At 37.3% G+C, this 18,548-nt stretch overlaps 1 protein-coding gene across 8 annotated transcripts in view; it reads left to right on the forward strand.

The window, feature by feature from the left end:
• Positions 1 to 18,548, forward strand: part of BCOR (BCL6 corepressor) — an 82,193-nt gene that overhangs the window by 36,345 nt on the left and 27,300 nt on the right. For 5 of the 8 annotated variants that reach the window (XM_088144764.1, XM_088144771.1, XM_088144766.1 and 2 more), the window contains exons 2-8: positions 1,655 to 1,783; positions 3,852 to 3,930; positions 5,431 to 8,250; positions 8,873 to 8,926; positions 9,405 to 9,588; positions 15,470 to 15,748; positions 16,075 to 16,428. In XM_088144764.1, coding sequence (XP_088000890.1) covers positions 1,698 to 1,783; positions 3,852 to 3,930; positions 5,431 to 8,250; positions 8,873 to 8,926; positions 9,405 to 9,588; positions 15,470 to 15,748; positions 16,075 to 16,428 — 3,856 coding nt within the window. In that variant the 5' untranslated portion in view covers positions 1,655 to 1,697. The remainder of the gene's footprint in view (positions 1 to 1,654; positions 1,784 to 3,851; positions 3,931 to 5,430; positions 8,251 to 8,872; positions 8,927 to 9,404; positions 9,589 to 15,469; positions 15,749 to 16,074; positions 16,429 to 18,548) is intronic. The other 3 variants (XM_088144769.1, XM_088144770.1, XM_088144768.1) reach the window with 3 other exon arrangements.

An 18,548-nucleotide genomic window follows, 5' to 3' on the forward strand; every position in this document is an offset into this window, starting at 1 on the left:
GCAAGGGCTCAGCTGTCATCAGTATGTGGATGATGTGCAGCTTTACATTTTGACCTCTGGCCAGACAGTCAGTGCTGTAGAGGTCCTTGTCTTGGTGTCTGGAGTCTGTAAAGGCTGGATGGGGACTGAATGGCTTTGGTTTCAAGGACCTTCCAGTCCCAGGAATTTAGTTCTTGATAGGATTGCACTTCCTCAGGTGAAATTTGTACATAATTTGGGGGTCCTTATGAACTCTTGATTCACGTTTGGAGACTAGGTGGCAATTGCAGCCACAAAGACCTTTCCCCAAATCCTTCTTGTGCACTAATTTCATTCTTTCCTGGATCAGGACTGCCTTCTTATGGTCACCTCAAGTTTGGACTATTGAAATAAACTTACACTTTACCCTTGAAAATTACTGAAAGTGACAACTGGTGTAGAATGTGGCTGTGTGGGTAGTTATGGGAGCTTCTGTTTTGCCCATGTAGCATCTCTGCTCTGCGAGCTGTACTGGCTACCTGTGGTCTTCCTGGTGCAATTGAAGGTGTTGGTTGTCACCTATAAGCCCTTTGTGGCTTAGGATCTGCTTACTTATGGTACCAACTTTCTCCTGTTGTTTCTGCCCAATCAGAAAGATGTAGAGTGGCATATTCCAGATCCCATCTGTTAAGCACTATAGGAGATGTGTCTTCTCTGTAATTATACCTGTCTTGTGGAACATTGTTCTCCCAAAGTCTGTGTAGCTCTGACCCTACTGTGATTTCATAAAACTCTGAAAACCTGGCTGTTTCAGAAGGGCTTAAGATATAGGGTGAGGTGATCTGCTCCCTAACAGTGTATATTGGTTTTATGATTGTGGTTGAATTTGGTGTATCCTTTCCCCAGTATGCTGAAGTATTGTCTTCTTGGTTCTTGTTTCCTTTTATTATTTTTGTTTTGCTGTTTTTAAACCCTAACATATAAGTTGACTAGAGTTATTCTGGTGACTGAAGCAGCATACTAGATAGACAGATGATAGATAATAGATTTCTGCTGGAACTGTTTGTTTAATATATTTTATGGCTTTACTGCTTAGCAGTGGAGTAGATCAATCTCTCAACTTGGTGCTTTCCATATACTATGTTAGACTACAGTTTCTAACATCTTTAGTTAGTTGAGCCAGGAATACATGCAATAAATGATATACTAATTAGTATTAGTTGGATTTCCTGTGATGGCTTATTCATTCTAGAGCCTAGTTCCATTGTGCCACATTATGTTTTCAAGGTAATCAATATTGTAGAAGAATGAGATACATTCTATAGATATACTTTGCTGGAATATCAAATAGTTGTCCCTCTCCTGAGTACAAGTCAGGTGAATTTTGTTCATAAAAATAGAATGATGTTATTTTTCTAAATTTGAATGAAACTCTCAAAGTGTTAGATTTGTCAATAGTGTGGAATAAATCTTAATTCTCAGAAAGTGTATGAGGAGAGAAGATCTATCTCATCTGACCTATAAATTTCTTCAGTGTGCTCTTTTTATTGTATGTATTTTAACTATACACTTTTGTTCTCTACCAATCCTGCATTCAGAATTAATTATCAAAAAAGAGGCTGGTGATTCTGCTGTGATATTTGCACTTCCTTCTAGGCCAGTTTTCTCAATTCCTTATGTTCTTGTTTCTAAATAGATTATAAACACGTGTGAAGAAAGAGTCTCTTCTAAGTGACGTCATGCTTTCTGCAACTCCCCTGTATGGCAATGTTCATAGCTGGATGAGCAGTGAGAGGGTCCGCATGTGTGGGATTAATGAAGACAGGTAAATATTTAAGTTTCAGAAAACTTAAACTACACCATTATTACTGCAGAATTTCTGTTGCCTTAGGTATTCTATTGCTTGTTATTTTAATTTTAAAAAGGAAGAAAATTACACACTGATTTTTGGTGTTATGCTAATGAATTTTGGTGATGTGATCCTGTGGGGACAACAGAAAAAGGTTTGGGGCTCAGATGCAGCCCTCTGCCCAGCCGTTTTTACTAGGTAGTTATATGATGATAAATCTGTGGAGATGCATTTCATAAGGCATCATGGGATGGGAACAAAAGACATGATTCAGAGCAGACCAGTCCATGATTTACTATTTTAACAAATGATGTTCAAGTTTTCAGAGGGATACTTATTGTTAATCTGTTACAGCAGAATCAACATTCATGTAGCCCTGGTAAGTTTATGCTATAATAAATTTGCTGAGTCTTCAGTGTGCCATAGGACTCTTGATTACAGTATTTTTAGTGATGTGGAAGATACTGGAAAGGAGTAGGTCCCAAAGTTATCAGCCCTCTTTTTCTCTCTCTGTCATTCATTCTTACACATACCCTTGCATAATTTTTTGGTCCTAGCCCAGAGAAAGTGAATCACAATTACATTCCATTGAAATCCATGGGATAACTCAATGGTAATTGATTTCAGGCTCATATATTAAGTCCATTCTAGGCTGCAGTCTTATGGTCAGTTTCAGGAGAGTAAATAATTTCATTCATTGGGCTTAGTTTTGAATAGTCACGTATAGCATCACATTATATTAAGCACTGCTATTAATACTCACCTGTCCATTTTTCAGAGTAAGTTTTATTGGAGACTTGATAAAATGATTATATTTCAATTCACAAATAGTACAATATTTGTGTTTAATGTTACAACATTGTTCTGTTGAGAAGCGTATTTCCTCAATGGTTTTCTGATTGGAAGTGCACATAGTAGCTGATGACAGCCATTCTCTTTTTGACACCATTTTTTTCTCTTTCTGAAACCCACTTTTTTTTTGGCACTCTGGAGTGACATGACAATATTTATCTGATGCCTCCCTTATAGGTTATGCTAAGGACTACAGATTGCTAACCCTTGCTGCAGATGTATAGCTTGTTTTTTTTTTTTGTTTAAAGTGATATGCAAACAAATACTAAGAAATAAATAATAATTTACAAAACATGGCAGATGAAGACTTTTGGCATTACATATTGTTATCAAAGTATTAGAAAAGGGATACATACAAAAATATACTCTTTTTGTGTTTTGCCAGCTGTGTTTTGCTACAATAATGGGTCAAAACTATAAAAAATATGGGTGCTGCTTCATCTTATATATTGATCGTGTCACTTTAAATATCATAGGATTAGAATTGGCCCTTCTGGGTAATGATGAAACTTTCCTTCTGCTATATGTCAGCAATTGTGTCCCTGGGATTTGAAAGTTGGCTCTAAGGTGCTTTTTTATCGGCATTTTCTATGATAACAAGTCCCTGGGCTGCAACACTGCCGAGGCACAGATGTGTGGCTCCCTCTAACAGCTAATGTTTGTATGATATTAGAAAGGTGTACTAATTTTCTACTTCCTACATTTTTTTAAAAAAGATAAACCAACCTGGAATGTTAACTAGGCTTATTGTATGTCTCTAAAGAAACAATGCACTTCATTTTATAGGAAAACTTTTGAAATTGAACAAAAAAAAATCATAACATATTCTAAAGAGCAGAGTCCCAATGAAGAGTAGATAGGCTATTTATTAGGGCTTTGGATCCAAACACAAAAATATAGTTTGGCATCTGAGTGTGTGCAAATGAGGCATTTATATGTAATTCCTTGAACCAAACAAACACTGGGTGTTTCAAGTAGTTGCCTATAGGTGCTGTGCTCATGCCCCAGTATACACCAGAGCACCTTTTGCCTACAATCCAAAGTGCTGTGCTGCCATAATATTTTCAACTGCATATTAATGTACTAATAAAGATAATTTAATAGGAAAAAGCAGACATCAAGATGTAAATGTTTTATAATTTTATTTCTAAGTCTGTTTTTTTTTTTAAAAAAAACATTCTCTTAAAAACAGGAAAATCCCTGTTAATGATGGAGATGTCTTGAAAAGCAGGCTGGAATTAAGGGAAGAAAATCACCTGAACCACAGTGTGGTAAGAAATGGATAATGTAGATTAATGATATAATTTTTTTTTATTGTTAACCTGCTGTATTTTTTTCATTTACAAATAATTAAGTGCAGTTGGAACTGATGAAGCATTTAGTTTAGCACGATTCAGATGTGGCATTCAGACATTAAGATTGCATTTATTTTTTTTTTGTGGCATGAGTAAGGCTTCATGGTAAAACTTTTCCATGCTATATTTTTTCTAGAGTGAATCCTAAGGCTTTTATTCTGTGATATACTTAGTAGCATATCATGAGCAGTTATGGTAGTTCTAAATAATATTACAATCATTCTTTCACACTTAGGAATTCTGTGATTGATAGTTGCACAGGCTTGGTTATGAACTCTTACTACTGTATAGTCTCAGTGTCTTGAGAGTGCCTAGTTACCACAGCTTTGCCACTCAGAACTGTTTGAAAGCTGGTTTGTATGCCAGTTGTATGCCTCCAGATATTATTTCTGCAGGATACCCCAATTCCATGCCTTAAAATGTTTTTGCTGTCACTTTCTTGTTGAACTATTTGGCAGTAGGGACCTTATCTGACCCAGCAGACAGAGAGGTTTTGGAGTTGTTTCTTTGCAAAGTGATAAGTTGTTTCTTTGCAAATAAGAAAAAAGACAGGAACTAGCTGTCATTGGAAAACAAGCTTGTGTTTTGGTGCTGGTTTAGTGCTGGAGAATGGGACACTGAAGGACCCAGGTCTTGCCTGTTTGCATCATACTGTGGTTTGCTGCTGCTTGGGTAGCTCATCCTCTTAAACTTACATAAAGGGCAAAACTGGGGAGTGGTTTTGCCTTCTCCTTTCTCACAAACTCCTCACTATTATGTAGATACTGGGGAAAACAACAGATTACATCTTTTGTGGAATCACTAGCCTTTGAAGTTATAATTGCATGATACTTTTCATGCGTACTTAGAGTAAATCCTACTGAGTTTCCGGGACTTCTTAAGTGTGTATAAAGGGTTGGAATCTAAATATCCTAACTGGTAAGGAGAGTTTTTAAAAGTATTATTTGGGTAATTTGTTACTTTAGATACATGGATATGTATACCAATGCATTGACATTTGTTCTAGGAAGATCCCCCTAAAAAGGACCACAGCTGGCAAAAGATACAGCTGTTGAAATCTATTTCTTTTAATGGGTATGTCATATGAGTAGGAGAAATTTTAAGAGATTATTATTTAAAGGCAGTATCTACATAGAAGTTTGCTAAGTATGAAAGGATCTGGATGCCTGTCAAGTTATTCTTAATTTTCCTTAAAAAATCAAACTTGGCCGATAAAAGACAGGCTCTTTAAACTCATGTATGAAACAGCTTATAATTTTAAATGCTTGATTTCCTTTATATTTATTGATGCACATTGTTTTTAATTATGGAAAGCCTATTATTTCCTATTGTTTCCATTGATTAAAAATACTAACTGTAATCTTGATTACCACTTTCACTAGAAGCCAAAATAACATCTTTTTTTATTCTACAAAGGTGGATACAGCGGCAGTGCATCGCATTGACAGCCTTGCAGCTTTGACTATGGATCGCTCTGGACTTATGCGGGAAGGGCTTAGAGTCCCCAGTAGTATTGTTTATTCCAGTTTATGTGGACTTGGCTCAGACAAGCCCCGGGATGCTACAAGTGCTATTACTGGCCTTGGATTTGGTCCTGAAAGAAATCCAGAGATACAGTTCAAGTCTAATCCCACTGAAGCAATTGAAAATGGAGCTGGAAAGAACCCAAATGGCTTCAGTGCTCTGTACAAAACACCACCTGGAATACAAAAGAGTTCTGTTCCAACTGGGGAGACCTTAGGCTTGGACAGAAGCTCAAGTGACAAACAAAGTCCTCTCAGTGTCAATGGTGCTAGTTACCTAAGGCTACCCTGGGTAAATCCTTATATGGAGGGTGCTATTTATCCTTTTCTTGATTCACCAAATAAGTATTCATTGAATATGTATAAGGCTTTGCTACCTCAGCAGTCCAATTTTAGCTTGCCACAGCATCTGACTTATTCACCTGTATGTACAAATGGCGAACGTTTTTTATACTTGCCACCTTCTCATTATGTTGCTCCCCACATTCCATCATCATTAGCTTCGCCGATGAGGATCTCAGCTACATCAGCATCACCTGCAATTCCCTCTTTGGGACACTGTCCAGATAAAGGCTTGTCTTGGAAGATGGGAGTGAGTCCAGCAAATCCCATAGACTCTCATACCTATCCACATATTCAAAATAGTAAACCACCCAGAGTCCCATCTGCTAAGCCAGCTGCTAATAATATGTCAACTGACCCTACTGTTTTGCTGTCTCATTCACCCAGGCCATCACCTAGAGTACATCTCCCAACACAGGTTGGAGATGCTTACTCAGAGTTCCATAAACACTTTTCTAGAATTTCAACTTCTCCTTCTTCAGTTGCACTCCCCAAGCCATACATGAATGTAAGCAGTGAATTTTCTTCAAGAGTCTCAAATGGGAAAGCTCCCAAAACACATGATCCAAATGAAATTTCTCAGCAACCTGCAGTGCATGCAAGGAAAACAGGTCATGACAGGAAAGATAGCAGATCCCCTCCATTATTAGAAAAGCAGCAAATTGTTACCAAAGATATCATAGACAAACCACTGGATTTGTCATCAAAAGTTGCTGATGTAGATATAACCAAGTCTGATCATGTTAAGAAAATGGTACCAACTGTGTTAGTTCATAGCAGGGCTGGAGGAGGGTTGGTTTTACCTGGAGGTGATCTTCCAAAAGAAACTATTTCTCCTGGAAATGGTTGTCCTGTCTACAGGCCTGAGATAATTAGTACTGCACCTTCCTCCTGGGTGGTTCCTGGTCCAGCTCCTAATGAAGATAACAGTGGCAAAAACATGCAGTTGAAAAACAAGGCACCCGACTGGGTAACACCTCAACAACGAAGTTCTTCTTGCCCTAGAATGGGAGGTACAGAAACAGTAATTAATAATATTTCAGGGTCTTTGTCGAGTGAAGGTCGCCCAGCATCTGCTTCTCCAGCTCCAAATCCTAATGTAGATTGTCCCAAGACTAACATTTCAGTAGAAACTACTGCATCTGTCATACAGCATATAGGACAACCTTTAGTATCATCATCGTCATCTCCATCATCATCAAAGCATAGTAATAAGGCAGCTAAATGCAATAATCAAGAACCTATGTTCAAGGCAAATGAAAACACTCTTGCCCCAGGTTCCATATTTTTCTCTCCAAATGATGCATTCCGATCTCCACCATTGCCCTATCCAAGAAGCTATCTCCCATATCCAATTCCAGATGGTTTAGCATTAGGTCCTTTGCCTCTACATGGAAAAGGACCTGTGTATCCTCACCCAGTTCTGTTACCTAATGGCAGTCTTTTCCCTGGGCATTTGGCTCCTAAACCTACTATTCCATACAGTCTGCCAACTAGCAGTGGTGAGTTTATGACATATCAAGATGCACTGGGTATGGGCATGGTACATCCAATGTTGCTATCCCATGCAGCTCTTGAGCTAAAAGATGATAAATCAGAAAGGAGATCTAGATCACATGAAAGGCTCCGTTATGAAGACCCTGCTTTGAGAAGCAGATTGCCAGAGATGCTGGAAACCAGCACAAAGTTGCATTTTGAAGTACCTACAGAGAGAAATGTGAAGTCACACCAAAGTTCAAGTCATAGTAAAAATAGTGCCAAAAGTGATAAACTCATGTTTGCAGAATTGAGAGATGAACAAGATGTGAAAGGTGAAACAGGTTTGACAAATCCTAGCTTTCCTATTGAAAATGGTAATCAAACAAATGACCCTACAAAGCACAAGGTGGAACAAGCCTTTCAGCATAGAGATTTTATTGTAATGAGAGAAGAATGTGGAAGAAATAATTTCCATGAAGTGTACAACTTTAAGCAAGTCCAGAGTCCACCCCCATCAATCTTCACCTTAAGGAAAGATGATCTCTCAGCAAGCCACAATAGAGAGAGATTGACGATTCCCCCTTCCTCTGTGTTTCTGGAGACTGCTCATGGGAATGATGGCTTGGCTATGTCCTTTTGTAAAATGCCAGATGATGCTAAACAGCTCTGTATGGGAAATGCACAGTCAAACATTGAAATCAATCAGACATATGCCAAAGATGGGACTGAGGGTATGGAATCTAATGATGGCAAACTCCTGAAACCTAAGCCATCTAAGCTGGCAAAGAGAATAGCAAACTCTGCTGGTTACGTAGGTGACCGATTCAAGTGTGTTACAACTGAACTGTATGCAGATTCTAGCCAACTGAGTCGAGAACAGCGGGCCTTGCAGGTGAGTCTCTGGGGTTTACTTACCAAAACACTTTTGCTTTATAAAATTGCAGTTGAGAATGAAAGTTGATGTTATACGGGTTGGGAGAATGTATGTATGTACTATAAATTTAAGTCTATTGACACAATTAATGATAAATGTGCATATATGAGGGTACTACTATGAGGTGAGAGGAAGTTGAGCATTAATAAATACAAAATATATGTAAATAATAGTAAATAATTTAATCTCAAAAAGCATATTATATAATAGTGAAGAGCTGAAGAATGCATGTTTCTTATTTGCATAAGTAGTTTTTTTATAGCTTGTTGCTTGCTTGGCCAGCATTGTATGGTAATGGCAAAGGTTCTAATTAATATTCTAAATGTGGCATTTGATAAAGGAGCTGTATTTTAGTAAATTAGCACAACTTCTTTACCAAGCAAAAATATAGCATGGTAGAATAGAAGTTGTAATGAATTTGATGTTGAATGATGGCAAATATTGTAGGTTAAGTTTACGATTTATGACAAGATGAGTTAAGCCAAATTGTTTGCATTGTTAAGAAAAGAATTAGTTGATGCTTATAAAAATGGATGAAATTATCCAAATGATCCATTGAGTGCCCATTTTAATTACATAGATGGAAGGATTACAAGAGGACAGTATTTTATGTCTACCTGCTGCTTACTGTGAGGTCAGTTCTTCAAATTTTTATTACTAGAATCTTACATAAAACTTTGAGTTAAAATTTCATTTCCAAGTACACAAAGGGAAATTGTGGGCCATGATCGTCTTTATTCATTGTACTGTTTTTCTTTTTTGCTTGTTATATCTCTCAAAAGGTGTGTTTGTGTGCGTATGTGTATATTATACACACATACCTGCATACTATCCATATGTGTGTGTGTGTGTGTATGAATTATATATATGGTATAAATGTATATATATGAAATAATTGTGCATATATTTGTGTATAAATACAATAACTTTTGTATACTGAGATTTTTAAATTTTGTAATTATATATAGGTCAAATAATTGTATCTCAATTTTGTATGCATCACCTACTTGACTTTGAACAGAACTTTTCATTTGGATGTACTTTCATTTAAGGTAAGGTAAATGAAGTAGCTCTTATTGTGAGTCTTTTTTTCATATCAATTCTCTTTCTAGCGTGCAATGATGCGCTTCTCAGAGTTGGAGATGAAAGAGAGAGAAGGCCATGTAGCAACCAAAGACTCAGAGGTCTGCCGATTCAACCAAGCAGACTGGGAAAACTTGAAAGGAAATAATGAAAAAAAGCCTAAGTCTGTCACTTTGGAAGATGTCATTGCTGGGCCAAATGACAAAGACAGATGTAAGCATACATTAGTCTTATCAGGAGATTTGTGGAGAAGGAGAGCTAATTTACTCACTGAGAAGAGAGATATTATGTTCTAATTTGACTAGTTTGGGTACTTAATATGCATATAACTTTTTTTATTTGGAGCATCTGAATATATGAACCAATGGGAAATCCAATCACAAGTTACTGGTTTACTTCCTTAACTTTTTGATATGTTACTTATAAATTCATATATTCACCTACCAGTTCAAAAATATTTTGAAGCACTGTTAGTATACCATAAGGGAACTCTTGGCTGGGTAATGTCAGTGAATTTCCTCTTTGAAAAAGATTTCATCTCTTCTTGAAGGTGCTATCCAGGGCTTGTTTCTGGTGTCTTTTTTCTGTCTACAGCTCATGGCACAACTGAATAGCATAGAAAACCCAAAAGTATTGGTAGGTTAAAAGAAAAGCAGCTACTGTTTCTGCTCTCATGCATTTGGGCAGGCCATAGCAAGTGATAGGGTAGAGTGAGGAACTGGCTTCTGTCAAAGGCAGTAAAGTCCAAACAGTAAAGATACAGAAGGGTGAATAAGTCTTTGAATAAAAGGCAGTTGGGCACAAGTCTAAGATACATATAATGCATGTCAATTGATTGAAGGGTATGTTTGGTCAAGGAATATTTTGAAACAATTCATGATGGAATGGGTTATCCATGCTAGCCGCCCAAGTTCATTCTAAGAACATCAGTTAATTTTACTGTATTACAGATTTTCTTCTGGGATTTAATGGCTTTGTTTCAATGTAGTTATCAAATATATGTTCAGACTGATCCTTACTTGAAACCTTAAAATTATCCAGAAAGTAGCAATGATCAGAATAAACAATCAGATCCCTACTTCCACTTATTCCTTGTTACCAAACATCATTTTCAAGGCTGTATGAGATAAAAAGTACTGAATTATTGAGGGATATGTATACCACGGCTTGGAATAAAAATGAGCATTGAGTATCTCAGGCTGAGTGAAGAGTACAAATACAGATCTTTTCAAAATCCATGTCTCTGGATTGCATCCCAAGGTTGCTGTGAATTGATAGGATGGTGGAACCTTAAAAATACAGTCTTGTAAATGATACAGCTGTACAGAGATCAAATAAGAATTAAGGAGTTAGTATATTACTATCAGATATTATAAATGATATCCTGTGGCCCCCTTTTTATCTCCTATTGCTGTAACATGCAGAGGCACTCCCTGTGTGATTTAGGTTTATCATCTGAGTTTCCCTTTTTCTACTCAGTACAATTAGTAATCATTGATGGAGTGAGGCCGGAATCGTGTAGCACTCATGACATGATGTGGTACTTATTTTAGTTTACAAGGAAGCAAAGGAGACACCAGATTGTTGATCCCCATAGTAGGTGTAATATATGGTCTAGCTCTTTGCTTCTATATAATGAAATTTTGGTCAAATTACTCTGTCATTGCTGGGTGTATTTTTTTGTCTATGGATTGATGAAATGCTTGCAACATAATTCAGAAGGGGGGCTAATAAATACATTAAAAACATTGTGATAAACAGCTTAAAAACATCAATTTTCTTTTGTCTGCTAGTTTCTATAATGGTCATGTCTACAAGATAGAGAAAATTTCCAAGTAGTCTCATGGAGTTTCCATTTGGTCCCTGAAACTGCAGCTGATCAGGACACCTGAGCAGAAAGCTTTTTCTAGGATGATTGTTGTTACTTCAGAAAGTGGTGACCTTATATAGAATATACCAATAAGCATAAGTACTTGGCACGATCATATGTTTAGCAGAGGTATAAGACAGGTGTAAGTCAGGCAGAATAAAACCAGATTTTATTGTGTGCTATGTTAAAGTGTGGAGTATGCATTTTCAAGTTGACAGCCATACTCTCTTGCACAATAATTCTTTCAGTTCTCCTTGTCTCAGTGTTCTGTATTTTTTCCCCCAACAGATCCTCAGCTTTATGTAGCTACTAAATATGTCCAGCCTTTGGACTATCCTTGTTTGTTTTCAATATGGTGATTGTTTTCATTTTTACAAGCCAGGGGTGTTTATCCCTTTAATTTTTTTCATGTATCTTTTGTACATTCTACTGACATTCTTATGGGTTCCTCCAAGCTTTTTGCTACCTCCCACTTCTAAAAGAAGAGAGAATTGACAACATAAGATGGGTAATGTGTTGAAGGAACACAGTGCTAAGACCTACTATGTGGGGTGTGAGACTGGATGCCACAGACAGGTATTAGAAGAGAGTAAAGCCAAACGTGTGTATTTTATAAACCCAAATATAATCTTATATGTGTAGAAACTAGTCCAATACAGGCTCATTAAAATCTTTCTCCCTATAATTTTGTGTTTTCCTGGCAGAAAGCTCTTTACATGGCAGAGCATTTCAGAGTGGAATCCTGCATGCAATCTGAAGTAGTATAGCTCATTTCTTAATTTTTATGAGCAGATCTAGTCTGAATGGGACTAGTCAATTGTACTTTCCATTGTACTAATAATAGTTTGGCTACAGTGAATGCATAGGAATGGAGAAACAATTTTTATTCTTGGTGCTTTGGTGTAGAGATGGGACTGTTGCACTGGGACACAATCTCATTCAAGCAAGCATATGTTGTATTGATATCACAGTCTGCTTGATTAAATGCTGTCCAAATATATCGGACAGTATATAGGAGAGCCCACTGTGCTTACTGGCAGTTTAGCCCATGTTTATTTCCATCCATTAGCCCTGGTAGTGAAATGGATAGAAATAAGAACATTGGCCATCAATGGACAAAGTGGTGCTTTTCTCCTAGGAAAGTTCCCAGTGTAAGAATTAAAAAGCATACTGAAGAAGAGTTGAAAAGCTGCTTTTGTCATCAATTTTCAGAAAATAAAAAAATTCCTTTTGAAAGTGTTTTCTATTGACAGTAATTAGGCAAAGTTAAAACTTGTTTGTTACAGTATGTTCAATTAAGATTGGAATATTACAGACAATGAATGGTCCTAGAAGGACATCTATTTTTGAATTTGCAAAGGAATGCAAATTTGTCTTAGTTTCTGCATTACTATAGTTGGGCTAAAACTACAGGTTGGAAATGTTAGACTGTAAAGTGCTAATATAAGAAATGCCTAACATCAAACACTGCTGAATAAAATCCTCACACTCAGTAGATTAATAGTGGCTTAATTGTGCAATGTTTGTAAAATTACTTTTTCCTTTGGATTTTTATATGTAGAATTTTTTTCCCCCTGCCTTTGAGTCAGTGTTGCTCCTGGCGACTGCCTGGACACCTTCATGCAGTTCTCTTGGCAAAGTTTTTCAGAAGTGCTTGCCCTTGCCTCCTTCCTAGGGCTGAGAGAGAAGGACTGCCCAAGGTCACTCAGCTGGCCTTGTGCCTAAGGCAGGACTAGAACTCAGGGTCTCCTGGTTTCTAGCCTGATGCCTTAACCACTCTCATATGGAGAGAATACAGACTAGTAAAGGAGAGAAATGTTTGTGCTGGATTAAATTATTGCATACTGATACATAAGGGTAAAATGAGAGGAGAGTTTAGTGGCATAATTTTCTACCAAGGACTTATATGGTGGAAATAAAATAAACTTTGACAAATAGCTATTGAGGTAATACTTGTCTGTATTCTGTATAGTCATTTGATGTCTAGCTATATTTGGGTGCTTATGTTTCTTCTGAATATTTGTCTTAGCTCTGATTTAGGTTCAGGACAGAAGGGTTTGTTGACATAAGCACTTATGTACTTCCTCTGCTCTTGTCTCTATGTTCCTTTGTCACTGGTTAAGAGATAACGAGGCTGGAACTGAGATGGCGAACAGCATTTAGTAGATTTTAGGTCAGAGGCTGGCAACCTTTCAGTGGCTGAGGGCAGCATTGGGAAGGGGGAACTGAGGGCCACAAGCAGGATAGAGATGTAATGACATCACATGAATGGATAGTGACAGAATTTTCAGTTTTGGAGGATTTGGGAAGGATATAATTTTTTAAAACACGTGTTAAGCTGTCATCTGACAGCTTCTCTTTGTTCTTTGTTGGTACAGGAAATTGTACTTTCATTTGGCAATTTGCTACTGAACTTTAGTTAAGAGCCATACAAAATGGTTTGGGGCAGCATAAGGCTGAAGGCCACAAGTTGCTCACTCTTGGCTTAGAGTGAAAGAAAAAAAAAAAGAGGTAGCAACCTTAATGTATTTGAAGTCTGCTTGCTGTGGTTTAAGGGCCCAAAAAGCAAATGAAGGGGATATGGAAGTTGTATACAATGGGTGTGTATTTTAGCATTTGACTTAAGTGGTGAGTCTATTAGTATCAATCTACTTTTCAAACATCCATTTTTCGTGGGTTGCTGAAGAAAATAAGGCATGTCACAAAAAGAGGAGGAAGTTAAGTCAGTAATAAGATGGATGAGATAAATTAAAGGAAAATGTGTGGAGGAGATGGGACAAACAAGACAAGAGGCACAAATAGAAGGAAAAAGCAATTAGATGCATTCTTTTAAAAAATCATAAAAGAAGTAGAATCACAAAAATATAGAAAAGACATATAAGCCTAACAGAAGTACATAATTTTTCTTCCCTAGATGAAGGGGGGGAGAAGGGAAATAACATTGCAATTTAAAAAGTGAAGGCTCATCCTTATACTTTTCTCATGCAGAATTTGGTTTACTTAGATCCATTTCAGCAATATATGTCCACTGAAGATCATGACCTGCCAAGGTGAATTTTGCTGTGTAGTATATAGAAGTGCCTTTAAGGTTTACCGTAACATTAAGGATACAAAATATCAGCCCAATTTTCATGGCCTACATATGGCTGTCATAGTTGAGTAAAATAATAAAAGTTATTGTTATTATATTTCTATCCCACCTTTGTTTATATATAACTCAAGGTGGAAACCATTCTTAATGGGCTGAGGGAGAGCGACTGGCAAAATTCTGGAAGAAAGGTAGTAGTGCCTGCACTACACATGGAGCTGTATTGCACTTCTAAAATATTTTACTTAATGAATACACTTGTATGAATATTACCATAATTCAGGGAAATGCAGGCTGACAAAGGACAGAGGCAAAGTCAAAATACACTTCCTCCAGTCTCCTCACCTTGCTCTGTTCATTGGTAAAAATGGCTAGATATTAGAGAAAAGAAAACAAGGGCCATAATTTCCCAACCCTCTCAGTGGGGAAAAGAGCTGCACGGTATGGGAGTGGTGGGACCCTGCAGAAGAATTAGTGCATCACAGGAAAGGCTGCTAGGTCACTTTCTGTCCACAGACCATCTCCATTCCCACTGTAGGTTATGCTTAAGAGCAGGGATGCTGAGCTTTTTCCTGAACCAAGGACTGTGCTTTATATTTGAGGGATGGGATGGGGACCGCATTGCAAAAAATACTGACTGGGGTCAGAGCAAAACTACAGTTGATTTTATTTGCATGTCAATTTATTTAAAATCAAAGATAATGAATAACTCGCCGGTTGTGTACTTAATAATTTCCCCCTGCTACAGTATTGCATTACACATTACAATTGGTTAACAACTTCTAAAGGTGTCAGGAGCCACATCTAAGGTTTGGGGGACAGCATCCAAAATCTTTGCATGCTGCCTGGAACCTCAGATTATGGACCTATTTTATAACTCACATTTTTTGGGTTTGCATTTGTATTAAGGCAGGCAACTCACAATATCGTTACAGCCACCTGAGTTTTCCTTGTGAATTAATAGTTTAGTGAAGTGATAGTGAGGTTTCTGTGTACTTGGTTTTCCTATTGGCTTTTGTACAGCCTGAAAAAGATTTGCTTTAAAAATATACGTTGTCACTAGATTTACTCTGAAGAGATCAGATGCATTCTTGCACAATAAACTAACTAAATTAATAATGTGGCTTTATTTAAAGGTTATTTTCATAATACAGAAAATGTCCGTGATCACAGTTCTGAAATTCCTGAGGACAAAGGTTCTCCAGCAGATATTTGTTTGGAGAGATTTACTGTGTATGAAAAGACAAATGACCAATCATTAGAAGATATCAGCCAGGTTCCGTGCCCACATCTGGACCGAAAGCGTAAACATTCTGGTGAGAATATGCAGAATGATGGAAGCCTTAAAGAAAACTTTGTAGAGGAACTGGAAGAAGAATTTGCATCAAAAGCAAAAAAGAAGAAGAACTCTAAAGGTAACCAAGCCCAGTTGGTCTGTTTTAAGGCATGGTTTGTGAAATGAACATTGTTTGGATTAAAGTGCCCCTTTATGGCCTTGATTCTGCCAATCCCAAATTTTCCCTGAATTATGTTTGGAAATTTGAAGGGTTAAAAACTAGTCATTGGACAATGTAATTATTGGACAATGCAGAGGGCTGTAGTGCATGCAACCTCTTCCTGAGCTAACCTTTTAAAATGCAAGTATAATGGTGAAGCTGAAAGAATCTGCCCCACAAGTGAACTATAGCTTTTGTTTCAAGTTCAGGGCCTTTTGATTAATTTTTAGTTATTTTTCCATTAGATGACTGGCCTGAGAGGGAAATGACAAACAATTCCTCTAACCACTTAGAAGAGCCCAATTGTAATGAGGTGACCAACCTGAAGGTGTGCATTGAATTAACAGGGCTCCATCCCAAAAAGCAGCGTCACCTGCAGCATCTTAGGGAACTATGGGAGCAGCAGGTGTCACCAGAGAGATCCCCACCCGGCAAGTTGGGCCGGCAAAGCAGGAAAGATTTAGCTGAGGCTGTTCAGCCAGAGGCCACTGCAAAGGTCAAAGACTGCACAGAAGAAAGGCACACCAAGAAAAGGTCAGAGGTCAAAAGCAATAGAAGTTGGTCTGAAGAGTCCCTCAAAACAAGTGACAATGAACAAGGTATGCAGAGATTACTAGGGAAATCTAGCATTATTTAGTGACGCATGCTGCCACCAGTGCTAAGAAGTTGTCAGTAGTGATTTTTGGGGGATAGAATATAATTATATTATAATATAGTAATATATTTATTGTAATGTATTTTATAATGTATTATAATATATATTATATTATTACTATATAAAAGACTTAACCACTATGAAAATTAAGTTGTGCTTGTTTTGCCAAATTTGTAGAGTGTGGTATAATATTAATTATTTTAAAACCAATATCCTAGATGTTTATGTTTGTTCGTTTTAGAAACAATCCTGAACAATTTTTGTATGATGTTTATGATCATAATAATGCATTCTTATCATTTGAAAATGGTTGATTTTGTTGCGGAGTCTTTGGTGCTCTCTGAGCTAGTGATGTTACCTAGTTGAGTAATTAAATGTCTGCAAACCAACAACCAAGCTCAGAGAGCACCAAGGACTCCACAATACAACCCTGAGTTACATATATTCTCTTCTATTGGTTGATTTTATAAAATATGACTATATCAAATGGGCTAAAATTAAGCCAAGTATAAAATGTTCTGAGTTTTTGATCACTCATGGGAATAAACTGCTCCATTAGGTTTTGAACTTCTGGGCTAAGTCTTCATGTTCAGGGAGCTGGGAGATAAAAAGACATCAGCTTCTATCTGATTTATGTTAGGAGAAGTGACAGATGATGTCCTGAATCTCTTGTCCTTTATGGTCTAATTTGTAGTGGCAGGGTTCTTCTATTTAGCTGGTTTTACCACATCTTCTCTTTCCTATTTAGTCAGTTACTTTACTTGTGAACTTCATTTTTCCACAAATACAATGTATTCCAAAGCAGTTCAGATAAAATAAAATGATAATTTAAATACTATAAGTGCAACAATACTATAATATACTACTGAAATGCTTGATCGCTGGTGTTGTACCCTTGGGTTGAAATAGGTCCCTTTCCCTGGGAAACTTACTATCACAAGGGTCCAACAAGGTTTTATACCTGGTTCATTATGCCAAGTTCCCATCAGCGCTACCACTCAGGAAACTACACTACTGTAGTCAAAAGCCTTCCTGTTGGGCTTATTCATGAGCATACCTAGTAGCAGTCCTTTAGAGCACTTTAGAGTGATAGCTGGTAGCCTGAACTAAGGCTCAGAAATCTGGAGCCAGACCTGTTTATACTTATTTGTAAAAGTAATTTGGATTAAGTACCTTAATGTAGAGGAAAGCAATATTTTCTTATCACATTTTTGTTAGGTATTTTGGGATGGGCAACACACAAGATCTATAGTATAATCCCTAGTTATAGTCTTGACATAATTTAATAATCTGAAAAGACTCCAACTAATCCTGGCCTTACTGAAGCACTTAACACATTCCTGCCTATTTTGCATAATTTCTGTGAATCCGACAGCTGTCATCCCCACCCAGATGTTAAATACAAGCTGTACAGAAGCTGATCATCAATCCCTGCCTAAATGGAACGGCCAACAAGGTTCTCCAACTACAGCTTCAAAACATGAGTCTATTTCTATGAATGCTACTTGTGTATGCTAATAGACAATAGTTTCATTGGTTTTGCTATTGGGTGGGGTCTGTATTAGATGGGGAAAAAGTGAAAATTCTGTTTACCATCTAGCTAAGAAGTAAAAAAATCTCCTCCTTGCTAGGGGAATAAACGGATTGTATTGTACTCTTTCTGCCTGTCTCTCAGGATCAGGGCATTGAGAATAATGCTCTTTTTCCTAGTCCAGTGAAGCTAGACTTTTGCCTTTCAGGACAGGGTATCTGTTGACAGGGCTGATGTGATTTATTTTCCTAAGCTTTTGACATTAGGCTACACCCTGTGAAAGACAGTAAAATCTTAGGCCTTTTTGGTAGGATACTGAGGAGGTTCAGCTAGCTCTACTATTCCAAGTTACTGTGAGCGTTTCCTTTGCATATGTCACTGTTTCTCCATTCAAATTAAAAGTATGGAAAAAGGACACATGGAAGACAAATACTTTTCCCAATATAGTCTTATTGATTTACAGGGAGAATGTTTGTAAATTCAGTCATGTAACCCTCATCTGATGATTGAACCAAAAGGTGCTGAGTGTCTAG

The sequence above is a fragment of the Python bivittatus genome, unplaced genomic scaffold (assembly GCF_059951505.1).
Source record: "Python bivittatus isolate LINGU-HERP-01145 unplaced genomic scaffold, Pbiv_v1 ctg000350_np1212, whole genome shotgun sequence".
NCBI classification, from domain to species: domain Eukaryota; kingdom Metazoa; phylum Chordata; class Lepidosauria; order Squamata; family Pythonidae; genus Python; species Python bivittatus.